The 23,070-nt window shown below is 58.2% G+C and overlaps 1 protein-coding gene across 6 annotated transcripts in view; it reads right to left on the minus strand.

Moving 5' to 3' along the window:
- The window catches only part of BRD3 (bromodomain containing 3), a 37,162-nt gene that overhangs the window by 10,824 nt on the left and 3,268 nt on the right, over nt 1–23,070 (minus strand). For all 6 annotated transcript variants that reach the window (XM_078331262.1, XM_035262241.3, XM_009005075.4 and 3 more), the window contains 7 exons: nt 11,306–11,631; nt 10,370–10,507; nt 9,645–9,792; nt 8,485–8,699; nt 6,227–6,598; nt 3,390–3,518; nt 33–224 (listed from right to left, as the gene is read on the minus strand). In XM_078331262.1, coding sequence (XP_078187388.1) covers nt 33–224; nt 3,390–3,518; nt 6,227–6,598; nt 8,485–8,699; nt 9,645–9,792; nt 10,370–10,507; nt 11,306–11,518 — 1,407 coding nt within the window. In that variant the 5' untranslated portion in view covers nt 11,519–11,631. The remainder of the gene's footprint in view (nt 1–32; nt 225–3,389; nt 3,519–6,226; nt 6,599–8,484; nt 8,700–9,644; nt 9,793–10,369; nt 10,508–11,305; nt 11,632–23,070) is intronic.

The following is a 23,070-nucleotide window of genomic DNA, read 5'->3' on the forward strand; positions in this document are numbered from 1 at the left end:
CCTCAACTCCACGCCAGCGCATCAGTGCCCACCTGCTCCTGCAGCTCTGCCAGCCTGGTGGCTCGCTCCTCCTCCGAGTCCGAGCTGCCCGAGTCCGAAGAGCTCTCCTCACTGCTGCGGCTGCTCTCGGCGCCCTTGCTCACTACGGGGGCTGCGGGGGCAGGCAGCGGCGGTGCCTCCACGGGCTCATCTGGCATCTTGGCAAACCTCATCTCAAACACATCCTGTGAGAGAGCAGGGGCTGTCCTGAAGACCTGCACGCCCACAGGGCTGCCCCTTGCTGTGGGCCCCCAGGGTTCCCGAGATGCTCCTGGGGCAGTACCCACAGCTGCTACGAAGGTCAGGCCAGGAGAAGATGGGGTTCCGCCTGCCAGGAGGGCTGTAGTTGCTTCCAACTCCCCCTCCCTCCCTACCCAGGCAATTCCTGGGGACAGGCCTGGGAGCAGGGGACACAGGAGCTGGCCCACAGATCCCTTCACCAAGTCCATGAGCCCTCTCTAGAAGACACATGCATCCTTATGACCTCCTGGCCGGAAGCTCCAGGGGGGCTGCCCCTGCTGTGAAACGAAGTGTCTTCCTTTGAACTTGGACAGGGTCCTCCTCCGCAGCCACAGGGTTTCAACTGACCTCTTCCTATCTCTTCACCCCAGAGTTGACTGCCACATCACAGCTCATGAAGGGTCAACACCAAAAGTTGGCTCAAAAGGTCAAAGTCTAGTCCTATCAATATTTTGTTTACAAAAAGATATATTAAAAGCTAGCCAGTCATGGTGGCACATTCCTGGGACCCTAGATGCTTGGGAGACTGCGATGGGTGGATTGCTTGAGCCCAGGAGGTCAAGGCTGCAGTGAGCTGAAAACGTGCCACTGCACTCCAGCCTGGGTGACAGAGTGAGACCCTGTCTCACATATATTTCTAAATTTTTTTACTGTTTTTTTTTTTTTTTTTCCTTAAGATACAGTCTTGCTATGTCGCCCAGGCTGGAGTGCAATGGTGCGATCACAGCTCACTGCCTGGGTTCAAGTGAGTCTCCTGCCTTGGCCTCCCGAGTAGCTGGGATTACAGGCGCCCACCACCATGCCTGGCTTATTATTTTGTATTTTTAGTAGAGACGGGGTTTCACCATGTTGGACAGGCTGGGTCTTAAACTCCTGACCTCGTGATCTGCCTGCCTCGGCCTCCCAAAGTGCTGGGATTATAGGTGTGAGCCACCGTGCCTGGCCTACTTTATTTTTGGTAGGGACAGGGTCCTGTTATGTTGTCCAGGCTAGTCTTGAACTCCTGAGCTAAAGTGATCCTGCCACTTTGGCCTCCCAAAGTGCTGAGATTACAGGCGTGAGTCACCACACCCAGACTTCCTATCAAAACTGACTTTGGAAAGGTTTTGAACCGGGGCCTAGGTCCTCAGTCACCCCTCTCAACAAACATCCCCTTCCCTGGGGCAGCACAGCTCACTGAAGACAGGGATGCACAGTGAGGTGGAAATGAGGGGAGATTGCTCTTTGCCAAGCTCATAAACCTGAATCCACGTCATCTGCACACGTGACGTGACCATTCAGGCTAGACTCAGCTCTAGAAAAGCCGATCCTGGGCTCTCATCTCCCAGGTTCTCCTCTCAGGAGACATCCCCAGAGGCATCCTGACCCCCAGAGCTGCGGTCCAGGCCCCCACTCAGCCGACAGCCTTGAAGCCATTCAGATCAGGTCGTTTTGGTGTTGGGCTCTAATCCCACAACTCAATTTATAAAACAGTATAATTGCTAAACAGGGGTCAGTAATGGAACTCTATCAGCCTCAGGGTCTCACTCTGTTGCCCAGGCTGGAGTGCAGTGGTACAATCACAGCTCACTGTAGTCTCAAACGCCTGGACTCAGGTGATACTCCCATCTCACTTTCCCGAGGAGCTGGTACTACAGACACACATCATCCCACCTGGCTAGTTTTTGCAATTTTTTGTAGACAGCTGGTCTTGAACTCTTAGCCTCAAGTGATCCTCCCACCTCCGCCTCCCAAAGTGCTGGGATTACAGGCTGAGCACCATGTCTACCCAACAGCACCTGTTGCAGGGGCAGGGGCAGAGGCAGAGCTGCCCGCGTTCCCGCTGGGTCATCAAGCCCAGGCACCGCCCTCTATGCTCAGCTCCCTCATTATGCTCAGCTCCCTCATTAAGCTCAACCCAGGATTTACCAGGCTCCAGAGGACTGACTGTGTTTGCAAGGTCTTTTGTGTTTAGGACACGGCGAGGGAGGTCTCAGTATAAAACTGGGGTCCTGATGGCTTCCTCTGGATGTAATGGGACCTCTAGGACCCAGGACACAGAGAGAGTACCAATGGCAGCAGCGCCCAGGAGAGGGCCTTGGGCAGGCCCTGTGCGCAGGAGGGTGGGAGAGGCAGCAGGACCCGAGGCGTGAATGAGTTTCTCTCTCCACCCCTTTATGGGACCTATCATCAATAATAAAACCATGTGCTGCTCGGGTACTTCAAAACCATTCTGAGCAAGGACTGAGAGCATCTTACATGACATTCTGGGTCCCATAAGAAGGAAAAGCATATATCCAGAATTCTCCCCTTTCCTCCAAAAGTAAGATCCTTCAATTAAATAACATTTATCATACTGGTGCTGTTATTTATAAAAGCAAATCACCTACGATCACAATTAGAAAAGGTAAAAACGGATTCTGGCACATCGACCCACACCAAAACATGTGTGTGGCACCTGGACTTTAGCAGAAAAACGCACACACAGGCAGGAGGGCACACGTGAGCACGTACTACACACACTCTCCACACACACAGGTACACACACACACGTATACACATGTCCACGCACAGGTCTATACACACACACGTCCACACACACATGTATACACACGTACACACACAGGTCTATACCCACACATGCGCGTGTACACACAGGTCCACACACACAAATATCTCTGTGAGGCTGCTGCATGCTCACAAAGTCCTGTGCTGAGAACCAGACCAAGACAGAAAAGCAGAATGCCACACAAGCTGCTGCCATCTAATTCATCCACCGGCTGCACTGACAGGCTAGCGTGGGAGCCTCTCCTTGCCACAGAGACCTGCTGGAAACTCCAGTCGGTGAAGCCACAGGAGAAAGGACATCTGCTGTCCCACCTACGACAGGCACCATCCCTCAGAGGGAAAGGCTCACTGCTGCAACACCTCGACAGAGCCCCGGCGGCAGCTCCTGGAACCCAGCTCAGAGCCTGGCAGGGACCTGGTTGGCACTTGGGAAAGACGTGTGGAGGGAATGAGGCACTCTGAGGCTTTCCTTGGCTGGACTTTCACATGGGTGTTCATTCCACACCGGGGAGCCCCCACCCCACACCAGGGAGCCACCCAACCTATGCCCAGTCTCAGGTTACCTGGAGCTTCCGGGCCATGGCCACCACCTCATGGTCTGGGGGATTGTATTTGTAGCAATTGGAGAACATGAGCCGGACGTCGGCAGCAAAGCCCTGTGCGTCTGGGTACTCCCGGCCATCCATCTTCCTCTACAACACACAGTGACAGGGGCCAGTGAGTGCGGCCTGTGGCTTCAGGACTCTCTGCCACACCCCATGAGATGAACTCCAGAGCCTCAGGGGCCACTGCCAGCTCAAGGGGTGGTGTCTACTGGATTGGCAGGCAGCACACCCCAGCTCTCCGGGACCTCGTAGGGGAAGCTCAAAGTGAGGACATCAGAGGGTGACTCAACGGCTTGGCAGGGAGGGCCTGGGACTCCACAGACACTCCAGGCATGGCCCCCACTTGGAAGAAAAAGGCGCTCCATGAGAAATCCTGGGTTCCCACCACTGACCCTTAGCCCCTTCCTTGTCCAATGAATCCTCACACGCTGATGCGCCATCAGCAGCCCTGGGGGGCATGAGGCTGCAGCAAAGTCGGATTCCACCAAGAACACGGAGCCTGCTCAGTGTACACAAGGAAACTTCAGTTTCCCTCGAAGAAGTCAGTAGCTGTCAGCCAGCTCGAGTCTTACAGAAGCAGCCCCGCATCCCAGGGGCCCAGCTGGACCTAAGGGATTCCATGCTGTGTCCAGTGACAGCTCCTGAACCCCACAGGGGGGGAGGCAGCGGGGGTGTGTGGGCCAACACCCACCCATGTTTACTAGGCCACACAGACCCTGTAGCAAAAGCCACTGCCAGTCCCACCTGGCTTTGGCAAACAGAGAACTGAGGCCCAGGCCTGGGCAGGCAGTGCCAGGCAGCAGGGGTAAGGAGGGGCACAGCCCCCCAGAGCTGAGGGGTGCAGGCGGCTCTGCTGGGGGGTGGGCGGGCAAGCACCCACAACGGGACAGAGGCAGAATCGTCGAGGGACACTTCAAGATGGCCGCTGGGAACACACCAGTTGGGGCAAAAAGAGGTCACGCTGCACCTAAGGAAGTGAGTTTCCCATCCCGGGATGGCTCAAGGAGAGGGACCTGGTCAGGGACCTTGAAGGAGGACACGCCCAGGGCAGGGCGAGTCTAACCTGACCACTCCTGGGGGTTTAGATTGCATTTGTCTAGGTGCCAGTGAGATGGAGGGGGTGGGCACTAACCCACAGAGGGCAACCCCCGACTCAGGGTCCATACCCTTTGCACTCAGACATGAGCCCCTCCAGAAGGAAGGGCCGGCAGAAAAACCCAGGGGCGAGGTGGGAGCTGAAAGCCTCTGATATTGCGAAGAAAGCTTGTTTTCATTTTAGCATGTGCTGGGACAAACCATGCCCAGAAGCTTAGTCTTTGAAGTCTACAGGTCCCGAGGCCTCTCCCTGGTCCGCTGACTGCCCTTTCCCTGCACCGTCTGGGCCAGACTCGTGGGGAACAAGTGCTGACGCTTCACCTGGCTTCCCCCCAAGTCAGGACAGACGGGAGCTCCCAACAGAACTTACCCCCAAGTCAGGACAGAGGGGAAGCTCCCAAGAGAACAGATCAGGACTTTAAAGCGAACTCATATTCTAGAGCTTCTTTATTATGCTTTCAAGGGCAAATCAGACCCTTCGACCAAAATGGAATTAAGCTGAGCTTGCGTCCAGCCCAAACTGGAACCCCCAGTAATGTTCCGAAATTCCTGTTACTGTGCTGAGACACACAAACCCCGGCCCTGGAGGCTGGAGCCGAGGCTCGTGGCAGCTTCTAGGCTGTACTGCTCCAGGCCTCAGCTTCCCCACCCACAGCGGTGAAGCCAGGCAGCCCCCGCTTATCGCTTTCACCTGAATGTGCACTGGGACCTGGGGCCTGGGCCAGCCAGGTCTATCCTGCCCTGGAATCCAGCAACCAGGGGAGAAAAGGCTTTCACCAGGAGCAACTGCCTGAGGTGGGCAGACTGACTGCAACCGGCTTTTGCAGGCCCAGACCCCAGGATGAAAACAAACAACTGCCCACCAGGGCTCCCAGCCGTTCTTCCCCGGGTCACACCGTTGGCGAGGGCGGCGGCCACACCTCCCTCAGCTGCCTGCATGTCCCTGGGAGCTGGCTTGGAGCTCTCCCAGAGAGAGGGCAGATGCCAGCCGAGAGCTTGGAAAGGTGCTCAGGGAAGACCCCTGCCCTGGGGCTGCCCATCCCCAGCACATTCTCCGCTGAATTACCACCCCCCTTCCCCCCTTCTCCTCCTACAACTCTACAACCCCCAGGACCAGACTCACTCTGACCTGCTATGAGGCACACAAGAGCCCAGGCAGAGGCTGTGGCCTCAAAAAGACTGGCACGGTGGGGGGGGGGGGGGTAGGTTCTCTCTCAGCTCGCCCCCCGCCCAGGGCCAGCTTCTGTCTGCTGAGGGGGTGGGGCTCAGAGGCACGTAGAGAGCAGAAGCCAGGCCATCCCTGCCGGCTGCCTCATTCTTGCCTGCTGTGAGCGCCTGTCTCTGGGGCTTCAGGGAAGCAAGTGCAGCTTTAAAACTTGTGCCTAGCATGAGAGTGGCCCAGCTCTAGGGCCTGATGATACAGAATGGGACGTGGAAAGGAAATAAACGAAATCACCAAACGGCTTCAACGGGAACAAACAACAGAGCTGCAGACTCTGGGACTGCAGGCAGGGCTAGCCTGCCTCACTGGGCCCTGCCAGCCACAGCCGGGGCCTCGGGGGCCAGGCCGAAGGGTGCGTTTGTCTGGCAGGTGAGACCCTGCTCCCTGAGAGCCCCCACTCAGCCAGCACTAGACATCAGCCCCCCATGGCAGAGCCACAGCACGTGGACAGAGCAGGGCACGCCGCGCAGCCACGTACTTTCACGGTACTGAGGTCCATGGGGTGCTTGATGATGTCATGGTAGTCGTGCAGCTCCAGGGCCTCGGCGTCCACCGGCTTATAGAAGGGCCAGGCGTAGGCCGCGTGCTTCTTGGACAGCATCTCCCTGAGGATGCTGTCGCAGTAGCGCAGGTGCTCAGACAGCTTGCCCTTCTTGCCTGCATGCTGGGGCACCTCGCCGTCCTCCAAGTCCTTCTTGGGAGGCTTAATGGGGCGGCCCCCACTCTCCCGCCGTGCCACCACTTTGGCCTGCTTGGGGTCTGACAACGGCGGGGGCGACTCGCTCCGGCTGGCAGTGATGGCAGACGTCGTGGGAGTGGTTGTGTCTGCTTTCCGCTTCACGCCCTTTTTCTGCAACAGTGAAATAACCAGTGAGCACCGGACACTAGGCTGCGGCCCCGAGGACGCACGTCGCAGCAGCCACGGTTCTAGGGTGCTGTCTCCCTGCCTGGCGCTAGGCTAAGCAGCCACATGCATGGCTCCACAGGAGAGGACACCAAGGCTCAGGGGCCATGTCACTGGCTCAAGGTCACACAGCTGGCAGTGGTGAGGCTGGGACTCCCCCTCAGGCTCAACTCTAAACCCGCCCTCACTTGGGCGTGGGGAGACACCTCTCTCCCTTAGCCCCGAGGGCTCAGGGGTCCAGGATGGGCTCACACCTCACACCCCCAAGCCATGTGAGGTGCTGCATGCAATTCGCCAGACGCCTAACAAGCACCCAGATCGGGACCCGGGACCCTGGGGCTGCAGAGACCTGGGAGGAACTCTCTGCTTTTAGAGACCAGCAGGAACGTTCCAGACTGAGAGCCGGATTCCACGGACAAACACAAGTTTTGCGGGACAATGGGGAGGCAGGAGAGCATTGAGGACACGGGGCGGGGCAGCCGACCAGGAGGCAGGAAGCAGCCACAGCAGCTTTGGGAACAGAAGCCTTCAGGGAGTGAGTGGGTGAGTTTGGACTCTATCCTGGCAGCAACGGGGAGCCACCGAAGGCTATTTCAAGCAAGGGGAGGAGGGAGACGACCGAGAGGACCTGCCATGGGTGTGTCCTGGGGGCGGGGCAAGGCACCAGGTGCGCACACACGTTTCACATCCAGGTTTCCTGGGGGTGTGCAGGTCTCTCTGGGCAGCCTGCAAGGGCCCTGCACCCATGGGCATCACTTCAGCGTGCCGGGGCCAGGGCTCAGTGTACACCCTGAGACCAGCTCAGCCAGATTCTAATCTCAGCCCAGCAGGAGAGGAGCCAGCGGGAGCCACAGATCCCAGCCCACGGCACCTACCATCTAGAGCACCACCCACAGCCACTGCCCAGCCAAGCGGCCACCCTCAGACTGGCAGGGGCCTGAGCTGGCTATCCACAAACACCTGACAGGCACCCATGGGCTGCCAAGCGCCACGCGAGTGCCGTAAAGGGTGAATGGGAGAAGGAATGGACTCATCTGGCCATGGCAAATGGGACAAGCTCCAGAAACAGCCTCGCTGGGGGAGGTGGGTTGGCTGGGGGCCACCCGTAAGTGCAGGCAGTGAAGGCCACGGGAAGGGGAAGCAATGGAGGTGGCGTTTTACCTTGGGCGAGCCATTTAACCCCTCTGAGCGCCCGCTTCCTCATCTGTAAGATGGGGGAAATACTGTGTGCCCCAGAGGGTTGCTGTGAGAATCAAATCGAAGAAGACAACACACATGAGTGCCTGGCACAGGCCCTGCCCAAAGCAGGACTCGCCAGGCCTCGCCAGTCCCAGACCGTGCAGGGAGTACCCACTCCCTGCCAAGACTGCCAGGGCCCGCTGTGAAAAGCTCCCAGCCAATGGGGAGTGGGACAGGCAGGTCCTCACTGTCCCACGTAGAGCCCACAGGCGGACAACACACCCAGGTGGGTATGGCTGGTACTGCTCCCCTGGGTGTGAGCAGGGGAGGATGGGGACCCCTCCCACCCTCGATTCTCTTCCACACCTTCCCCACCTTGACCGTGCCCTTGGCCAGGGTTTCCGGCCAGAGAAGCTGGGGTTCAGGTTCAGCCAGGCCCTCCCTTACCAGCTGTGTGACCTTCAGCTCCCCAAGCCTCGGTCTCCTCATCTGCGTCAGGAACAATGGCCTGACCTCCAAGGGCGCAGAGAGAACCACTCCCAACAGCTGGCACTCAGGGAGAGGTGGGAGCTCCCCACCAGCTGCTCCTGCCCCAACCCCAGGAACCCTGGCTAGGCTCAGACACCCCAGCCGACCAGCCTCAGGGTGCTTACCTTGACAACGGGTGGCGTAGGAGGAACCACGGGGACGATGGGTGTGGCAGGAGGAGGTGGGGCGGCAGCTGGGGGGACTGGGACCGACGTGATGTTTGCAGTGATGGTTGGTACAGGGGTGGCAGCGATGACAGGTGTCTGGGAGACAGTGGGGGGTACGCTCTGAAAGGGAGTCGCTGGGGAGACAGAGGACACGGCCGCCACTTGCTGCGTACCTTCAAGACAAGGAAGGGACATTCAGCACCACAGGCTCTACTAGTATTTCCAGAAGCTTCCAGTGCCATCCCTCCAGTCAGAACATGGGGCCAGTTCTGTGCTGCCAAGACTCCCAGACAGAAGAGCCCTCCACCCTGAGATGCCCCCAACCCGGCATCTTGGGGGCAGGGCTGGCCTGGCTCATCTTGGCTGAGGGCTCCCTGCATGAAGGGGAGGGCCCCCAGCCACAGACCACAGGAGGCTGAATGAGGCCAGGGCAGTACCACGCCTGCAGCTAACAGCCAACCCTGGAGTAACGGAAAGCTGGTACTGAACTCAGTTCCCTCAACAACAAGCTAAGTGACCAAGGACAAGGCCATCTTTAAGTCACCAACTTCCATCTGCAGCATGGGATGGCCCACGGCACTGGCCATCCCGCCTGGTCAGCCTCTCCCTCCAGACACACCTGCATGCTGGGTTCCCAGGCCAGGTGGGACCCCAGGGCTCATGGCATTAATCACCACTGTGCTCCCGGACAGGGAGACTCGGTCTTACTTGACCAAGGAGCCAGGCAGGTGACGGTGACTCTCAGGTCACAGATAATAAAAAGAGTGCTGAAGAGAGAAAGGCCCAGGAGGGCACAGGCCCCAGGCTTCATGGAAGAAGTGACTTCAGGGATGGAGCTGGAAGGTGAGCCAGATTTGGGAGGTAGAGAGCAGGGACAGATGACCCTCCTAGACTGTGAGCTCCTCCCCAGAGTGGGCTCAAAAGCAGCCAGTTACCACGTTCAAGTCTTCTGCGTCCTGGGCCAGCTGCCCCTCCAAACATCACCCACAGGCCACACTCGGCCAACAACCAGTGCCCACGAGCTCTTCACAGATGGGGAAACAGCCGGTGTCCCAGCCCAGCCACCCAGCGGCCTCTGCACAGAGGCCCAGCCCCCCACCAGCCCCACCTCCCTTTACCTGTGCTCTGGGCTCCCGCAGCTGGCTTCCGGCCTTTGCCCTTTGGAGCAGGGGGTAGTAATTCAACTTCCTCTTGGGGCATCTGAGCCACTTTTTGCAGAAAAATTTTCTCTAAGGCTTGGGCCATTAGCACTATATCGTCTGTGGGCTGAAGACAGAGAGAACCTAAGTCACGTGTCAGGAAAGGAGCTGTGCGTTTGCAAAGGACATTATTCGTTGTAGCTCAAAATCATTTAAAATTTGTCAACAGATTGGGCAGCACAGGAGAAGACAAAATGAATATATTTATTTATTTTTTTTAGATGGAGTCTTGCTCTATTGCCCAGGCTGGAGTTAACTGGCACGATCTTGGCTCACTGCAACCTCCATCTCCTGGGTTTAACTGACTCCTGCCTCAGCCTCCCAAGTAGCTGGGATTACAGGTGCTTGCCACCATGTCGGGCTAACTTTTTTTGTATTTTTAGTAGAGACATGGTTTCACCATGTTGGTCAGGCTGGTCTTGAACTCCTGAGCTGAAGTGATCCACCCGCCTTGGCCTCCCAAAGTGCTGGGATTACAGGCGTGAGCCATGGTGCCCGGCCAGGTGATAAGCTTTGGGCCTGCCCAAGAACTGCTCCAAAGCGCATAGGCCCGCCTGGCAGCAGCCAAGAATGGCTGTGGGATCCGCCCCACACAGCACCCGAAGCCTCACTGTAAGCAGCGTTCTAGGCCTGCATCTCCTTACCTTGTTATAAATGTAACAATTCGTAAACATGGTGTTGAAGTCCTGCATACATTCGCTTGCACTCCAGTAATAATTATTTTCTAGTCTCTTCTTAATAGTCCCCATATCCATTGGATTTTTTATTATTTTATGATAATCCTAGGAAAAAGATTTTCAGAGGCATTACCAACAGATTCTACATAATTATTTCCACAATTCCCAAGTGGACACAGTCTGGTCTTCCCAAGTGAACTGAGGGCTGGGGCTGGTCCGAGGCACGTTCTGGTCATTGGAAGGTAGTGGGCCATAGTGAGGTGAGCACTTGGCCAGTTCCAAACTCCTGCCCAACCTCTCATGGACCACAAGCCTGTGCAGAGGGGAGCCCACGGAGCTAGGGCAGACCCCAGGAGGGGCCTTACAGACCCCAGATGAGGCCACACCCTCTAGGGTCTAAACCAGCAGGTGACCAGGGCCCAGCAGAGCCCAGAGCCCAGGCCAGCAAGCGCCGGCCCATGGCTTCCTTTGCAAGGCTCAGGGTGTGTCTATTTGGGCCCAGGTCAAAAATGAGCACGCAGCTGAGGGCGCCACTGCCTGGAAAGCAGGCCTTAACATACACTTGGCCTCTGACTCCAAGTGGGCTCGCCAAGCTGGCAGATGGGCCATCCTGCAGAAGCCAGTGAGGCAGAAGGCGGCCCCAGTGAGCCTCCACTCCTGAGTCCCATCGCCATCTACCTGCTTTCCTCCCCATAGGCTTCTCCCTATTTCCTGCACCTGGGCAGCCACCCTCCTCTCCCATGCCCACATGTGCCTGTGTGCTGTGGGCTTCCTGGGGCATGAGCTGTCCCCAGCTTAGCAGCTAGGGACAGAGGAGCAGTCTTTCCAGGAGCAGGGCCAGCAGGAGGGGGCAGAGGACGGCAGCGACAGAGCGCGGCTCTTGGGGAGGTGGTGGCCACGCACCGGCAGGTTCAGTTTGATTGCGTCCACGGGCTGGTAGAAGGGCCAGGCAAACTGGTGTTTCCAGAGCGTCTTCACCACCACGTTCTGCATGTACTGCAGCTGGTTGGTCTTGCGGCCAGGCTTGCTGGGGTTGGAGACCTCTGGGGGTGGTGGGTTCACAGGGCCCGGGACCGCCGGGATCCCCGCGGGGGTGACTGTTGTGGTGGTGGACATCCTCCGGCAGCTCACTCACTTTCTGTCACAGCAGTGGCTGGGAGAGGCCCTGGCTGCTTCTATGCTCCCTGAAGAGGCGAGACGTCCCATTTCTGGGCTCAACCAGGCGATGGCTACAGAGGAGAAGGCACAACACAGAGACAGGCAGTCACCCCGGGACCCCCCACCTCTTCCAGCCTTGGCAGGCTCCTGAGGGTACTGTCAGGCCCCAGCAGGGCCAGCTCCACTCACTCACCCCCCTCGACCACCCACCCAGATGAGTGGCTGTCGGGGAAGCTGCTCAGGCCAAGTGCCACCAGCTTGGGACAACTCTCCATCCCCTGCTCTCAGACCCGGAGGCAAGGCGTGGCAGTGGCGTGAGCTCAGGCACTAGCCTCCTGCTCCCTGGTGGGGGCTTGGAGCACGCGCTGGGACGCAGATGTGCCGAGGGACTCAGCCACTGGCAGCCTTGTGCCCACCAATTACCCACTTGTGGGGGCCCACTGGCAGTCACTAGGTTCTAATGGCTTGGCTGCAACGTTCTGAAGAGCGTGGACAGCCACGGTGTGGGCCCAGAACAGCCAGGGCAAGTGGGGCCGGTGCGACACAGACGTTTGCTGACCCACACGTGGTGCAGGGAGGTGGCACGCTTGCGTGAGGCTGAGTAGGGAGGTTCTACTGTAACCAGGAGAATGAGCCCAGTTTGTGATGGTGGCACGGTTGTAACCCGGCCTGGCTCTCGGCCAATCAGAGAAGCAGGAGCAGCGGCTCAGACCCTGCCAACCTCCACACCCCGGTTCACCACAAGGAGCCCCACACACATGAGCTGCTGGGCTTCCCTGGCCTCAACTGGTTGGCCACATGCAGGGCTGGCAGGAGGCCACCGCTGCCCTGCGTGTCCCAGGAGGGCAGGGACAGTTGAGAGCGCCCACAGGAACGCTGTGCACTAGAGAACGCCTGTAGGCCTCCAACTACAGCCAGGGCCCTGCAGATGGCCCCGTGTCTCCCTGTAAAGGTGTGGGGCAGACGTGAGGAGCTCTAACCCGGCGCCTGGGACTTCAACTTCAGCCTCGTCCCTTGCTGCCATTTAAGCCTTTCCCAAACTTGTACAACTGACGATTAGACAGGTCAGGGCTGGAGGCTGCCCTCAGGGCACAGGCAGCAACTCTGCTGTGGGAGGAGCCAGCGCTGGCCCCAAGAATCAGCCACTTTCGGACGCTCGGGGCAGACAGTCAAGACTAGGGGAAGTTTGTGAGCTGGCTGACATCTGGTTGGTCCCCTGAAATCTGCCATGGTGGGCACAGTTACATCACAACAATGGGCAAATACTATGAACCAGGGCCTCCTCCCAAGCTGGCTGTCCAATGCTGTCAGCACCCTGAGTGACAACCTTACATCCCCCCTACCTGAGCTACACACAACACAGCTCACCCGACAAGCCTGCACCAGCAAACACACCTCAACTCCAGAAGCTCCCACCTGTGCCAAGGTCTCAGGGAGCCCCTCACACCACCCTCTTCCAACCCTCCAGAGGTGAGTGGGTGCCTTCACGCCCCTCCATAATCCTGACCCGGCACTCACAGCCCCAGGCTGGAACCCTGGTGGGGAGGGCAGCTCTTCTGGCTTCTGTGTCTTCACTCCGGACAGACAACTGCTGTGCCGGGCACAAACCTGGGGTTTTGCCCGCTGCTCCTGCTTCTCTGATTGGCCCCAAATGCCTCTCTTCCCACTGCCCCAGGCCAGCACATGGTGGCACTGCCCCTCACCACCACCACTTGCTCTGGTTTCCAAGAAGCCCTCCCAGTGGCGCTCTCTGCTCTGCCCCGCAAGGACAGCCCAGCCCCGTACACAGGGTGATCTGTTAAAACCAAGTTGGATCGAGTCACTGGTCCGCTCAAAAACTCCCAGGGTCTCCATGTGACTCAGTGAAGGCAAGTCCTGCACCACCCTGGCTGGTGGGGCCTGGGTGACCCAGAGTGACTGGGTCCTGAGACCTGTGTCCTTTTCCTGTGACTTGTGGCCCTCCCTCAAGGCCTGGACAGTAGCAGGCTCCTGTCCTTCCAAGGCCTCCGGGTACCTCCCAGAACACCCTTCCTGCTGGGCAGCAAAGATGCTGGGGCCAGCCACATCACCTGGTCCTTTCACTTCCCCACGAGGCCCAGAGGGTGGAAGAGTCAGACACAAAGAATGCTTACGCCAGTGACCAACACCAAGCACCATATGCAGCTCTGCTGAAACTGCCCGGACAAGCACCCTGATGGAAGTCCCAGGCTGTGCTGCTGCTGCTTCCCAGGGCCTAGATGTCGGCTCCCAGGTGTTGGTCAGGTGGGGAAATTCCAGTACCCACTGCTACCACACAGGCCCAGGGAGCCAGGAAGTGAGGCTGAAACTGACTTTTGGGGGTAGGGTGGTAGTCATGGCACAAAGGACGGCTCCCAGGCTGCAGGTCAGCTTCCTCCAGCATGAGGATGGACGATCACAGCTCAAGGTGGGACCTGCTTACGCGACCATCAGGACCCAACACCCGCCAGATCAGGCCCTCTAAGCCACCCACTTCCAACCACCCACCCGCTGTTCCAAATCCGAGGCTGAGGAGGAACCGTGGACACAGGAGTGCATCCTCCGTTCTGGGTGGGGAGGGCAGCCCCACCCAGCTGTGGACTGTGAGCCTAAGCAAGGCAGATGGAGGAGTACCCTGGGCTGGTACCAGCCCACCAGCCACAGCAGAGCCTCCCGAGGTTCAGCCCAGGAGCCCTCTTGGCACTGCCGGGGAAATCATGGTCAATGCGGTTAAAGCTCTGGAGCTATGCCCGGTGCCAGCGTGCACTCACTGAATGCCAGTGCTCACTACAGGCCCTAAGGGTGCAGCTCACCTCCAGCTCCGCTACCTGGCAGAAACACCCTGACTGCAACAAGACTTGGAAGGTTGAGTGGTGCAGTACAAAAAGCCCTGGGCACACACTGGCAGGCAACTGCCCCCAACCCCAGTGTCGAGGCATGATGACCCTACCTCTCCTCTCCAGGCACACAAATCCTGCCCTCTGAGACACCTACACCCCACACACTCAGATTTTTGCAAAAACTTAAGGACAACACGAAACCATAGTAAGCAGCCCTGCCTCCCCTAGAAGCCTTCAGCCCAGGCAGTCTGGCACTGACCAGTGAGAGGGGTGGGAAGGAGGGCAGCCAGAGAGCAAAAGGACCCACCACCTGGCAAGAGCCACACCAGGAAGGAAGAGACCAGAAGGCTACAGTCAGGTGAGAGTTGGGGGGGCGGTGGCCCCTCCCTTGTGGGAGAGTGTGCCAGCTCCCAGAGTCTCGGGAGAGGGAGGGCTGAGAGGTGATGGGTGCTGTCAGCCTGTACTCCCTAAACCTCAGGTCCCGTCCACAGAGGACTTCCCTCCAAGTGCAGTGGGTAGACAGGCAAGAGCTACAGCCAGGGTCTGGCTCTGCCACCCTCAGTCTCTTAACTGTCCAGAGAGAGAAGCGGAAGAAACCAGCCAGCATTTGTGCGAGGGAGCCTCAACAGACCCTGGAAAGAACCAGGGAGACCTGTGGAACACCCTGAAAGACTCTCCGAGGGCGGCACAAACGAGATGAGGCAAACAGCGCCCCGACCAGAGCCCAAGAGCCTTCCACTCTGTGCAGGGAGCTCAGGGCCACATCCCGAGATGAGGAAGGCAACTGAGGCGTCCACAAAGAAATTACAGTGAAACAGACACCGGCCAGGTGAGCTGGAAGTCGGTGATGGACTACAATCCAAATCGACATGGAGGTTCCAACAGAGAAGAGATATGGTGGGAAGGACACAGTGGGGTGATCCTACCCCAAACCCTGACTGCCCCAGAGGATACACCAGCAGGACAGTCACCCTGCTGCAGGGTATGGTGCTTTCACACCATGCTCACCCCACCTCTGCCCTCTGGCCCAGACACAGACAGTGGAGAAAACATCAATAACAACACAGGTGGTCAGCCAGGGCCACGAACCCTTCAGCTCACAGATGCCGGCCAGGGCCACAGGGCCCTTCAGCTCACAGATGCCGGCCAGCGCCACGGGGCCCTTCAGCTCACGGATGCCAAGACCCCCACAATCCCCATGACAAACCTGCGAGGTCAGAATGACTGTGTACACGTACAGACGACCAAGCTGAGGCCCCTTCCTCCTTTATCTCCAGAGCACCACCTGAGCACAGCGGTTTTGGGACACAAAGCACCCAGCAGTGGGCAGTGGGGGCACGGCCTACAATCAGGATCCGGGGCTTCTTGTCCCAGGCTTCTGAACCTGCAGGCAGCCGGCAACACGGCAATAGGAGCTTAGGCAGTTAAAGAATGAGGCGTTCCTGCTTCCCCCACCCCCAATGACCAGCAAGGACACAAAGGCAGCCCAGGATGGGGCCAGCTGCCAGCCACAAGGCCCCTCCAGAATTCAAGGTCCAGTGGAGATGCCGAGAGGGCTGATTGCATATGTGTTCCCATGGGGTCCGCACACCAGACACAGAGGCCCTGCGGAAAGGCAGCAAGGGGCCCCCATGGGGTCCACACACCAGGATTCGCAGCCTGGCTCCCCCCTCCCAGCTGACCTCACTGTGAAGTTAATAGACGGTCTGTGCTGAAACTCAGCAAGGCCGTCATCTACTGAGTGCTTCCCACCACAGCCCACAGACCGGCATGACAGTCTACACCCCACGGGCCACAGCTTCACTCATGCAAGGACATCCTGGGGGCTGGGACGTCCTAGCCAGGGGCTAAAACTGGGTGTGACCACAGGCCCCCATGGCTTCGGATAAAAGGAGGGCCCTAGGTCCCAAGTCACCTGGGGCCTCAGCAAAGGGAAGAGGACCTTGCTCCAGGGTGCCACGTGGAGGAACTGAGGTAACACTGGGAGTGTGGCTGGCAGTGTTGGACATTCAGAAACACGTCTGCCCAAAACAAACATGGCCCTCACTTCTCCCAGCTCCCAGAAACAAAGTAAACAGAAGGTTCGTGTCTGGCCGCCAAGGACCAGTCCCTCACTGTCACATCCCTGTCCCCGGGGCCAGAGCCTGACCACTCCACATCACCTGCCTCACTCCCGTCATGGCAGTCAACTTTCCTGATTTCAGAAATCCAAACCCGCCAGTGGAACCTTTCCTGGGGGGCAGGCATGTCTCTCCTACACACACCCCTACCCCAGGGTCTGAGGTGACATCCCTAATCAAACCTGGCTTTCTGCAGATACACAAAGGCTCAAACTATGGACAGCTTTGTATTAGCTGTAAAGGGTCCAGATTTTGCGGCAAAAGAAAATACCCAGCATCCCCTCACTTAGCCTACTGTGTCACCAGGAGGGAGGGTGGGCAGGTGGCCAGCAAGGGCTCCATTTTATAGTGCAGGAAGGGGTGGCCTGGGCCCCACGGCTGGTGTACGCAGTGGCACTGGATCTGAAGCAAAGCTGGGCACTGGAGGCGGTGCCTTGGGCCGGTTCGCTGGCACGCCTGCTGGAGGAGCAGAGGGCACTGATTCAACACTGATTTTCTGGAACCAGAGTTAATATTGGGAGTGTGGTGGCACTGAGGTTACAACCTTTTGAAAGTCCTCATGTTTCTGATATTTGGACTGAAAGTTCTATGAATGAAATGTGTCTGGAGTTTGCTTCATGATAATGTGGGGAGTGAAAATGAGTAGGGCCTGGAAGAAATGGGCCAGCCCAGAGCAGCCCCCACCTGCAGCAGAGGGAAAAGCGCACGCTTCCCTTCTCCCCAGGCCCCAAAACCACACTCTTCATCACACATTCTGAAGCCTGTGTCCTCACAGCAACTGTGGGGTCCAGGGTTTTGCCTTGTACCCATTCTCCACCTTCATGGGGTGGGGAAGAAGCCAAAGGGACTCCTGTGAGGAACTGGGGCAGATGGACTCAGGTGGAGCAACTCGGGCTGGAGGAAAGCATAAGTGCCAGAGACCCCAGCACCTTCAAGTCTAGACATGAGACACACAGAACCTTCGCACTGCAACCCCTCCTTCACCCCGGCACCTGCCCTGCAGGAATGTGCAGCGGAACGGGGTGTGGTCTCCTGGGGGTAAACCCTCGCTCTCTTCCTCGGGGAACAGAGGGCCCCACTCCAGGGCTCACGGGGACACGGGACAATGGACACTGACGGGGCTGGGAGCCAGTCTGCTAGAATGTGAACCTAAAGGGCCCGGGAGCGTGTTCAGTGCAGGAAGAGCTCATTTCACCACTCAGCCCTCCTGTGGTGAAGGTGCTGCCGCACAGCCTGCTGACAGCTGCTTTGCTCCAGGGGGGCTCTGCTGTATGGGCAAGATCCCATCGGGAAGGCAGCCGGCCACCAGTTCCTGTTGCAGCAGCAGCCTCACCCTCAGCAAGCGCACTCCACCCCTGGGACCACGGCAGGGAAGCTGTGGGTCCTTTGGGGACAGGCCCAGGGAGCCAGATGTACCATTGCTGCTCTCCCCCGGGCACTGCAGGACAGGGATGGAGTTCTGTCTCCCAGAGGAGGAGGCAGAGGCTGAGACCCTCCCTGCGGCCCACCTCCCCAGGCCCCACCTCCCCCAGTCTCCCTCTCAGCTGCTCACAAAGCCCATGCTGTGGCACCCACAGGCACTGCCTGCTGGCCCAGCAGATACAGAGGCAGAGGCCACCCTTGCCAGCCGGGTGAAAGTCAGAGTGAGCGGGCAGCCTAGCTTAGATATAAGAGGACCCAAAACTGCCCAGAGAGGAGACTCGGGCGAACCACAGAAGTCCTTGAACACCGAGAAAAACCCAGAGATGAGTGGGTCTGACGAGATCAAGAAGGACACAGGCCAGTCGCAGCGGCTCAGGCCTGGGACCCTAGCACCTTGGGAGGGGCAGGAGGATCCCCTGAAGCCAGGAGTTCAAGACCAGCCTGGGCAACATAGTAAGACCCTGATTCTACAAAAATTAAAAAAAATGAGCCAGGCCTGCACACTGCTACACTCCAGCCTGGATGTCATGGGGAGACCCTGTCACCAAAAAAAAAAAAAAGATGTGGAATGCTGCAGAGAAGATTTCCAAGGGGAGGGGGCAGGGGCCGGGCTCCCACAACACTGACTGGCCCCTTCCCTGGGTCCCCCTCATGCCCTATCCAGGAGGGGCTCTGTGCTGGACATGGAAGAGACGTTGGCGAGGTGACCCGAATCCTACCTATCTTCACTCTTGCCATGTGGCCCTGGGTAGGCCCTCCCCACCTCTGGCCCAGAAGCTGTAGGTGGTCCCCCCAACCCTTCCCAAGGTCCCTGGACTCTGCTTTCCTCTCCATAGGGAGCAGGGACCTGAATAAAAAGCAGAAATTCAGCCCCCTTCAGGCTGGTCCAGCTCAGAATTCACCAGAAAAGATGCTGAGTCCAGGGCGTTTCAGGGCTGTGGACAAACAGGGAGGGAATGGGGACCTGTCCAGTTGCCACCAAAGAAAACACCCAGAAAAGCTAGCAGCAGCCTCCCTGACCCCTCCTGCCATTCCACAGACCTCCTGGAAAGGAGGGACCTGGAGGGGCAGGAGCAGGCATGCCACCTGGACAGCACAGCCTTCAAGTGCTCCACAGAGGGAGAGCAGAGGGCTGCTGCCCCCCATGCTGCACCAGCCTGGGGCAGGCAGACCAGCCAAGGGGCAGCGACTGGACCATGGGCCATCTCTAGCCTGGCCTGGCCCCAGAGCATGGAGCTCTTATTTGGGGTCCAGGGAGGGGGAGTCCCAGCTTTCACCAAACAGGCAGGGTTGGGAGGACGGCTTGCCAAGGCCACTCCAGCTATAGCATGGGTCGGGAGGAGTGGTGGCAGGGAGGGGCAGGGCTACATAGCTCTGCAGGGACTCAGCTAGACCTGCAAGCTAAAGGGTGGGAGCCAGGAGCACCGGAACTAGGAGTGGGGTGCTGGAAGAAGCAAGGGAGGCCTTTCCCAGTGACTCCCCATTCCCCAGGGCTCTCCAGCCTTGGGATTTCCATAGCCCTGGGCCCCACGTCCCTGGCTGGGTGGCCCCACTACTGCACTCCAGCCTGTCTCCTGGAGCTCTGTCCTGCATCAGCGGGGGGTCAGATGAGCTCCATCTTCCACAGGTGGAGGGGGGCACTCTGAGGTGAGAGGGCACAAGATTGCCCAGGCAGAAAAGGCCAGCGTCAGTTGAACAAAGTTGGACATCCATGCCAGAGTCACCGCCAACATCCCATGGCCCCAGAATTCTCAGGATAATGCTGGGGTTGGTGTTGTGATAGGCTATGGCTGAAGGGAGCTGAGCCCGTGAGAAGAGACCCCAGCCTACCGCCCCCACAGCACCGTCTAACCTGGCCAACCTAGCACCTGTCCCCAGGCCCACACAGTGACCAGCGGCCACCCTGGGGCCACCCTCCAAGACTTGGGAAACTGGATCTGTCCAGGCAGGGCCGTCTTCAGTGACAGACGGAGCCAACTGCCTCCTTCTATAGAGCCAGGGGAGAAGCCGGGGGTTGGGGGCCCCCCTAGCACTTGAGGAGCCCTGGGGAGCGTGGTTGGGCATCGTGGGCCATTGGCCCACCCAAGCAGGCATGGCCAGCCATGGCGCCTACTCTCCACGGGGCTCTGCCCAGTGCCCTGAGCCCCCATGCACAGCGCACCTGCTCTCCAGCAGCTGCTTAGCCGCCTGGTCTGGTGGGGCAGCCCAGCCCTGTCCTCAGGCGCTCCAGTGGACTAGAGAGGCTGTCCTGGGGTCTGGCCCTAGACGTGCTGAGTGGGTGCAGCTGTCAGCACTGCCTTTCCCACAACTGTCCCCCACACCCCACAGTTCTCCCCAATCTGTACCCACCAGTGCCTTCCAGACCTAAGACCTCGTGCGCCTCCTGCTTTCTGAACCAGGCCCTGTGCTTCTTCCGGCCCCATGGCCCTGGCAGAGTAGCCTCTCTGGAGGTTTCCTTTCCTGCCATGACACCCCACAGCCTTCTGGCCACACACTGTCACCTCTTCCAAGCTCCATCCCCACCCACCTCTCTACCCAGTCCTCGAATAAAGAGGACTCAGAGGACACTCTACCTGCATGGGACCCTCACAAGAGGCCGACCCTCCATGTGCGCTGGGAATGAGGAACCTGGCCCCACAAACATCCATGGGATCCTTCTAAGCCCAGGCCACCTGCCTCGTAAGCAGGGTCTCCCACAGGCCAGGGAAGGACAGGAGAGCCACGATTCAGGCAGAGGGTTCTCTTCAGAGGCAGTAGAGTAAGGGCAGTACCTGGCCCTGGAAAAGGAAGGGGACACTGTGCTCGGAGGGACGTAACCTCAGGGCCAGGCCCTGGTGCTCCACCAATTCCCACACTTCCTAAAACAAAGTTGTGGCAGGCCCATCCAGCATCCATCTGTCTGCTCCATCTTCTCTCAGCCAGCCTGACGAGAACCAAACTCACAAAACACCCCGGCCGCAGGAGTCAGGCCTGGCCTCACCGCCGTCCCACCCAGACACAGTGAGCCAAGCCAGGATGAGGGGCCAGCATGGCTGCACCTCTCAGGCCCGTCCCTGTGGGATCATGTGGTTATCTCATCTATGTTCTCTGCCCCCCCCCCTCAACCACAATTGCCCAGGACTGCAGGATGCCCCCAGACCTGTTGCTGGGCCAGACCGGAGGCAGAGCTAAGAACACGGAGAGGGCATGCAGCACATCTGCCTGTGAGTCCACAGCCCACAGAGCCACTGTGCTTGACCCCTGCCTCCTTACCCAGCCCCTGGCACCAGCAAGGGCCCGGTCAGTGTGCCCAGGGCTCCGTCCTGTGGTGTGGGCAGATGGGGGTGGGTGGCACCCTGGATCCGAAGACTCATACAGCTGCCCCTTTGCACATTTTGCCCCCTGTGAGGCTGTGAGGCCAGGGCTCCAGGAACGCATGGCACAGGGAGGGCATCTCCTCAGCCACTTAGATTCTTTTTCCTTCTGCCACATGACAGGTTAGAGCTACAACACTCGGCACTCCTGCACAAGCCAAGCACTGGCACAGACGCATCCTGCCTCACCTGGAGGCTAACGATGTCCCACCCCCAAGCCCCAGAGCTCCCAGGTCCTCAAAGGTGCACTGAGGGTGCTCCCTCTGCCCTAGACTTCAGACCCGGCCAGCAGCTGCCTCTGCAGATCACACCTGAGCCCACTGGGCACTTTGGGAAATGCTGTAGCTGGTTATCAAGCCACACTCAGAAAGACCCAGCTGGTGACCCCTAACATCACCATGCCCCAGCAGGACACTTCTCCAAGTGGCTGGAGAAGTCTCTCCCAAACACCTCATTAATTTCTGACGAACTCAGTACCTTGGGGCCTGTGGCAAGTGGGAAGTGGGGGCACAATCCAAGCCCCGTCTTACCAACACAAGGCTCCAAAGATCCAGCAAGGAGGCAGCCTGAGAACTGACTCTCAGGAACAGCCACAGGCTGGCGCAAGACGCAGACAGCCAACAGTACCACGGATGCCACAGCGCCAGAGCCTCCGGCCACACCTGTCTCCACTGCAAACTCAATCAGGAGTGGCCAGAAGACTTACAATTTAAACCATTAACAGGGGAATAGCCCAAAATGTGGCACTTTCTCTTTAAAAGTGCTCACGGGCAGGTGATGTGGCTCACACATGTCACCCCAGCACTTTGGGAGGCCCAGATGGGTGGATCACCTGATGTCAGAAGTTCAAGACCAGCATAGCCAACATGGCGAAACCCCGTCTCTACAAAAAAATACAAAAAAATTATATGGGCACAGTGGTGGGCATTTGTAATCCCAAATACTTGGGAGGCAAAGACAGGGAGAATTGCTTCAACCCAGCACGCGGAGGTTGCAGTGAGTGGAGATCACACCACTAGACTCCTGGGCCACACAGCAAGACTGTCTCACAATAAATAAATTAATTAATTAAAACACAATAAAAGAGCTCTCAAGCATGTTATCCAAGTGTGGTGGCTCATGCTTGTAATCCCAGCACTCTGGGAGACCAAGGAGGGCAGATCACTTAAGGCCAAGAGTTAAAGGCCAGTCTTGCCAACATGGCAAAACCACATCTCTACTAAAAATATAAAGGTAATAATACTTAATTAATTAAAAATAAATAAATAAAAGAGCCCTCAAGCATGCCAGATGGCAGGAGCCCAGGAACCAGAGCAGGAATGCCTGGGCACAGGGGCCCTTGCTTTCACAGAAGGGAGGACAGGCAGAGAAAGCCTCATGCTCCCCCACCAGCTGGGCACCTCTACAAGATGGCAGTGACCAACAAAAACACAGGGGCAAGGCCATTCTTGGCAAACCCTGACCCAAACGCACCTGGCGCCCCATCATGCTTTGCCACCTGTACATCTCTTCTGCTCCAACAAGGGGGCAGAGCCACAGGGTCAGGAAGGCCCCAGGCAGACCCAAAACCTTCATGGCAAGCAGCACTGCATTCTGTCTGCCATGATTCATGCAGTTACCTTTTAGCTTCAACCATACCGGCTTTGGGAAAGGGACCTGCCGCCCAGGCATGGTGGCTCATGCCTATAAACCCAGCACTTTGAGAGATCACGAGGACAGGAGTTTGAGACCAGCCTGGCCAAGATAGTAAAACCCCATCTCTACTAAAAATTCAAAAA

The sequence above is a fragment of the Callithrix jacchus genome, chromosome 1 (genome assembly GCF_049354715.1).
Source record: "Callithrix jacchus isolate 240 chromosome 1, calJac240_pri, whole genome shotgun sequence".
Taxonomy (NCBI): Eukaryota; Metazoa; Chordata; class Mammalia; order Primates; family Cebidae; genus Callithrix; species Callithrix jacchus.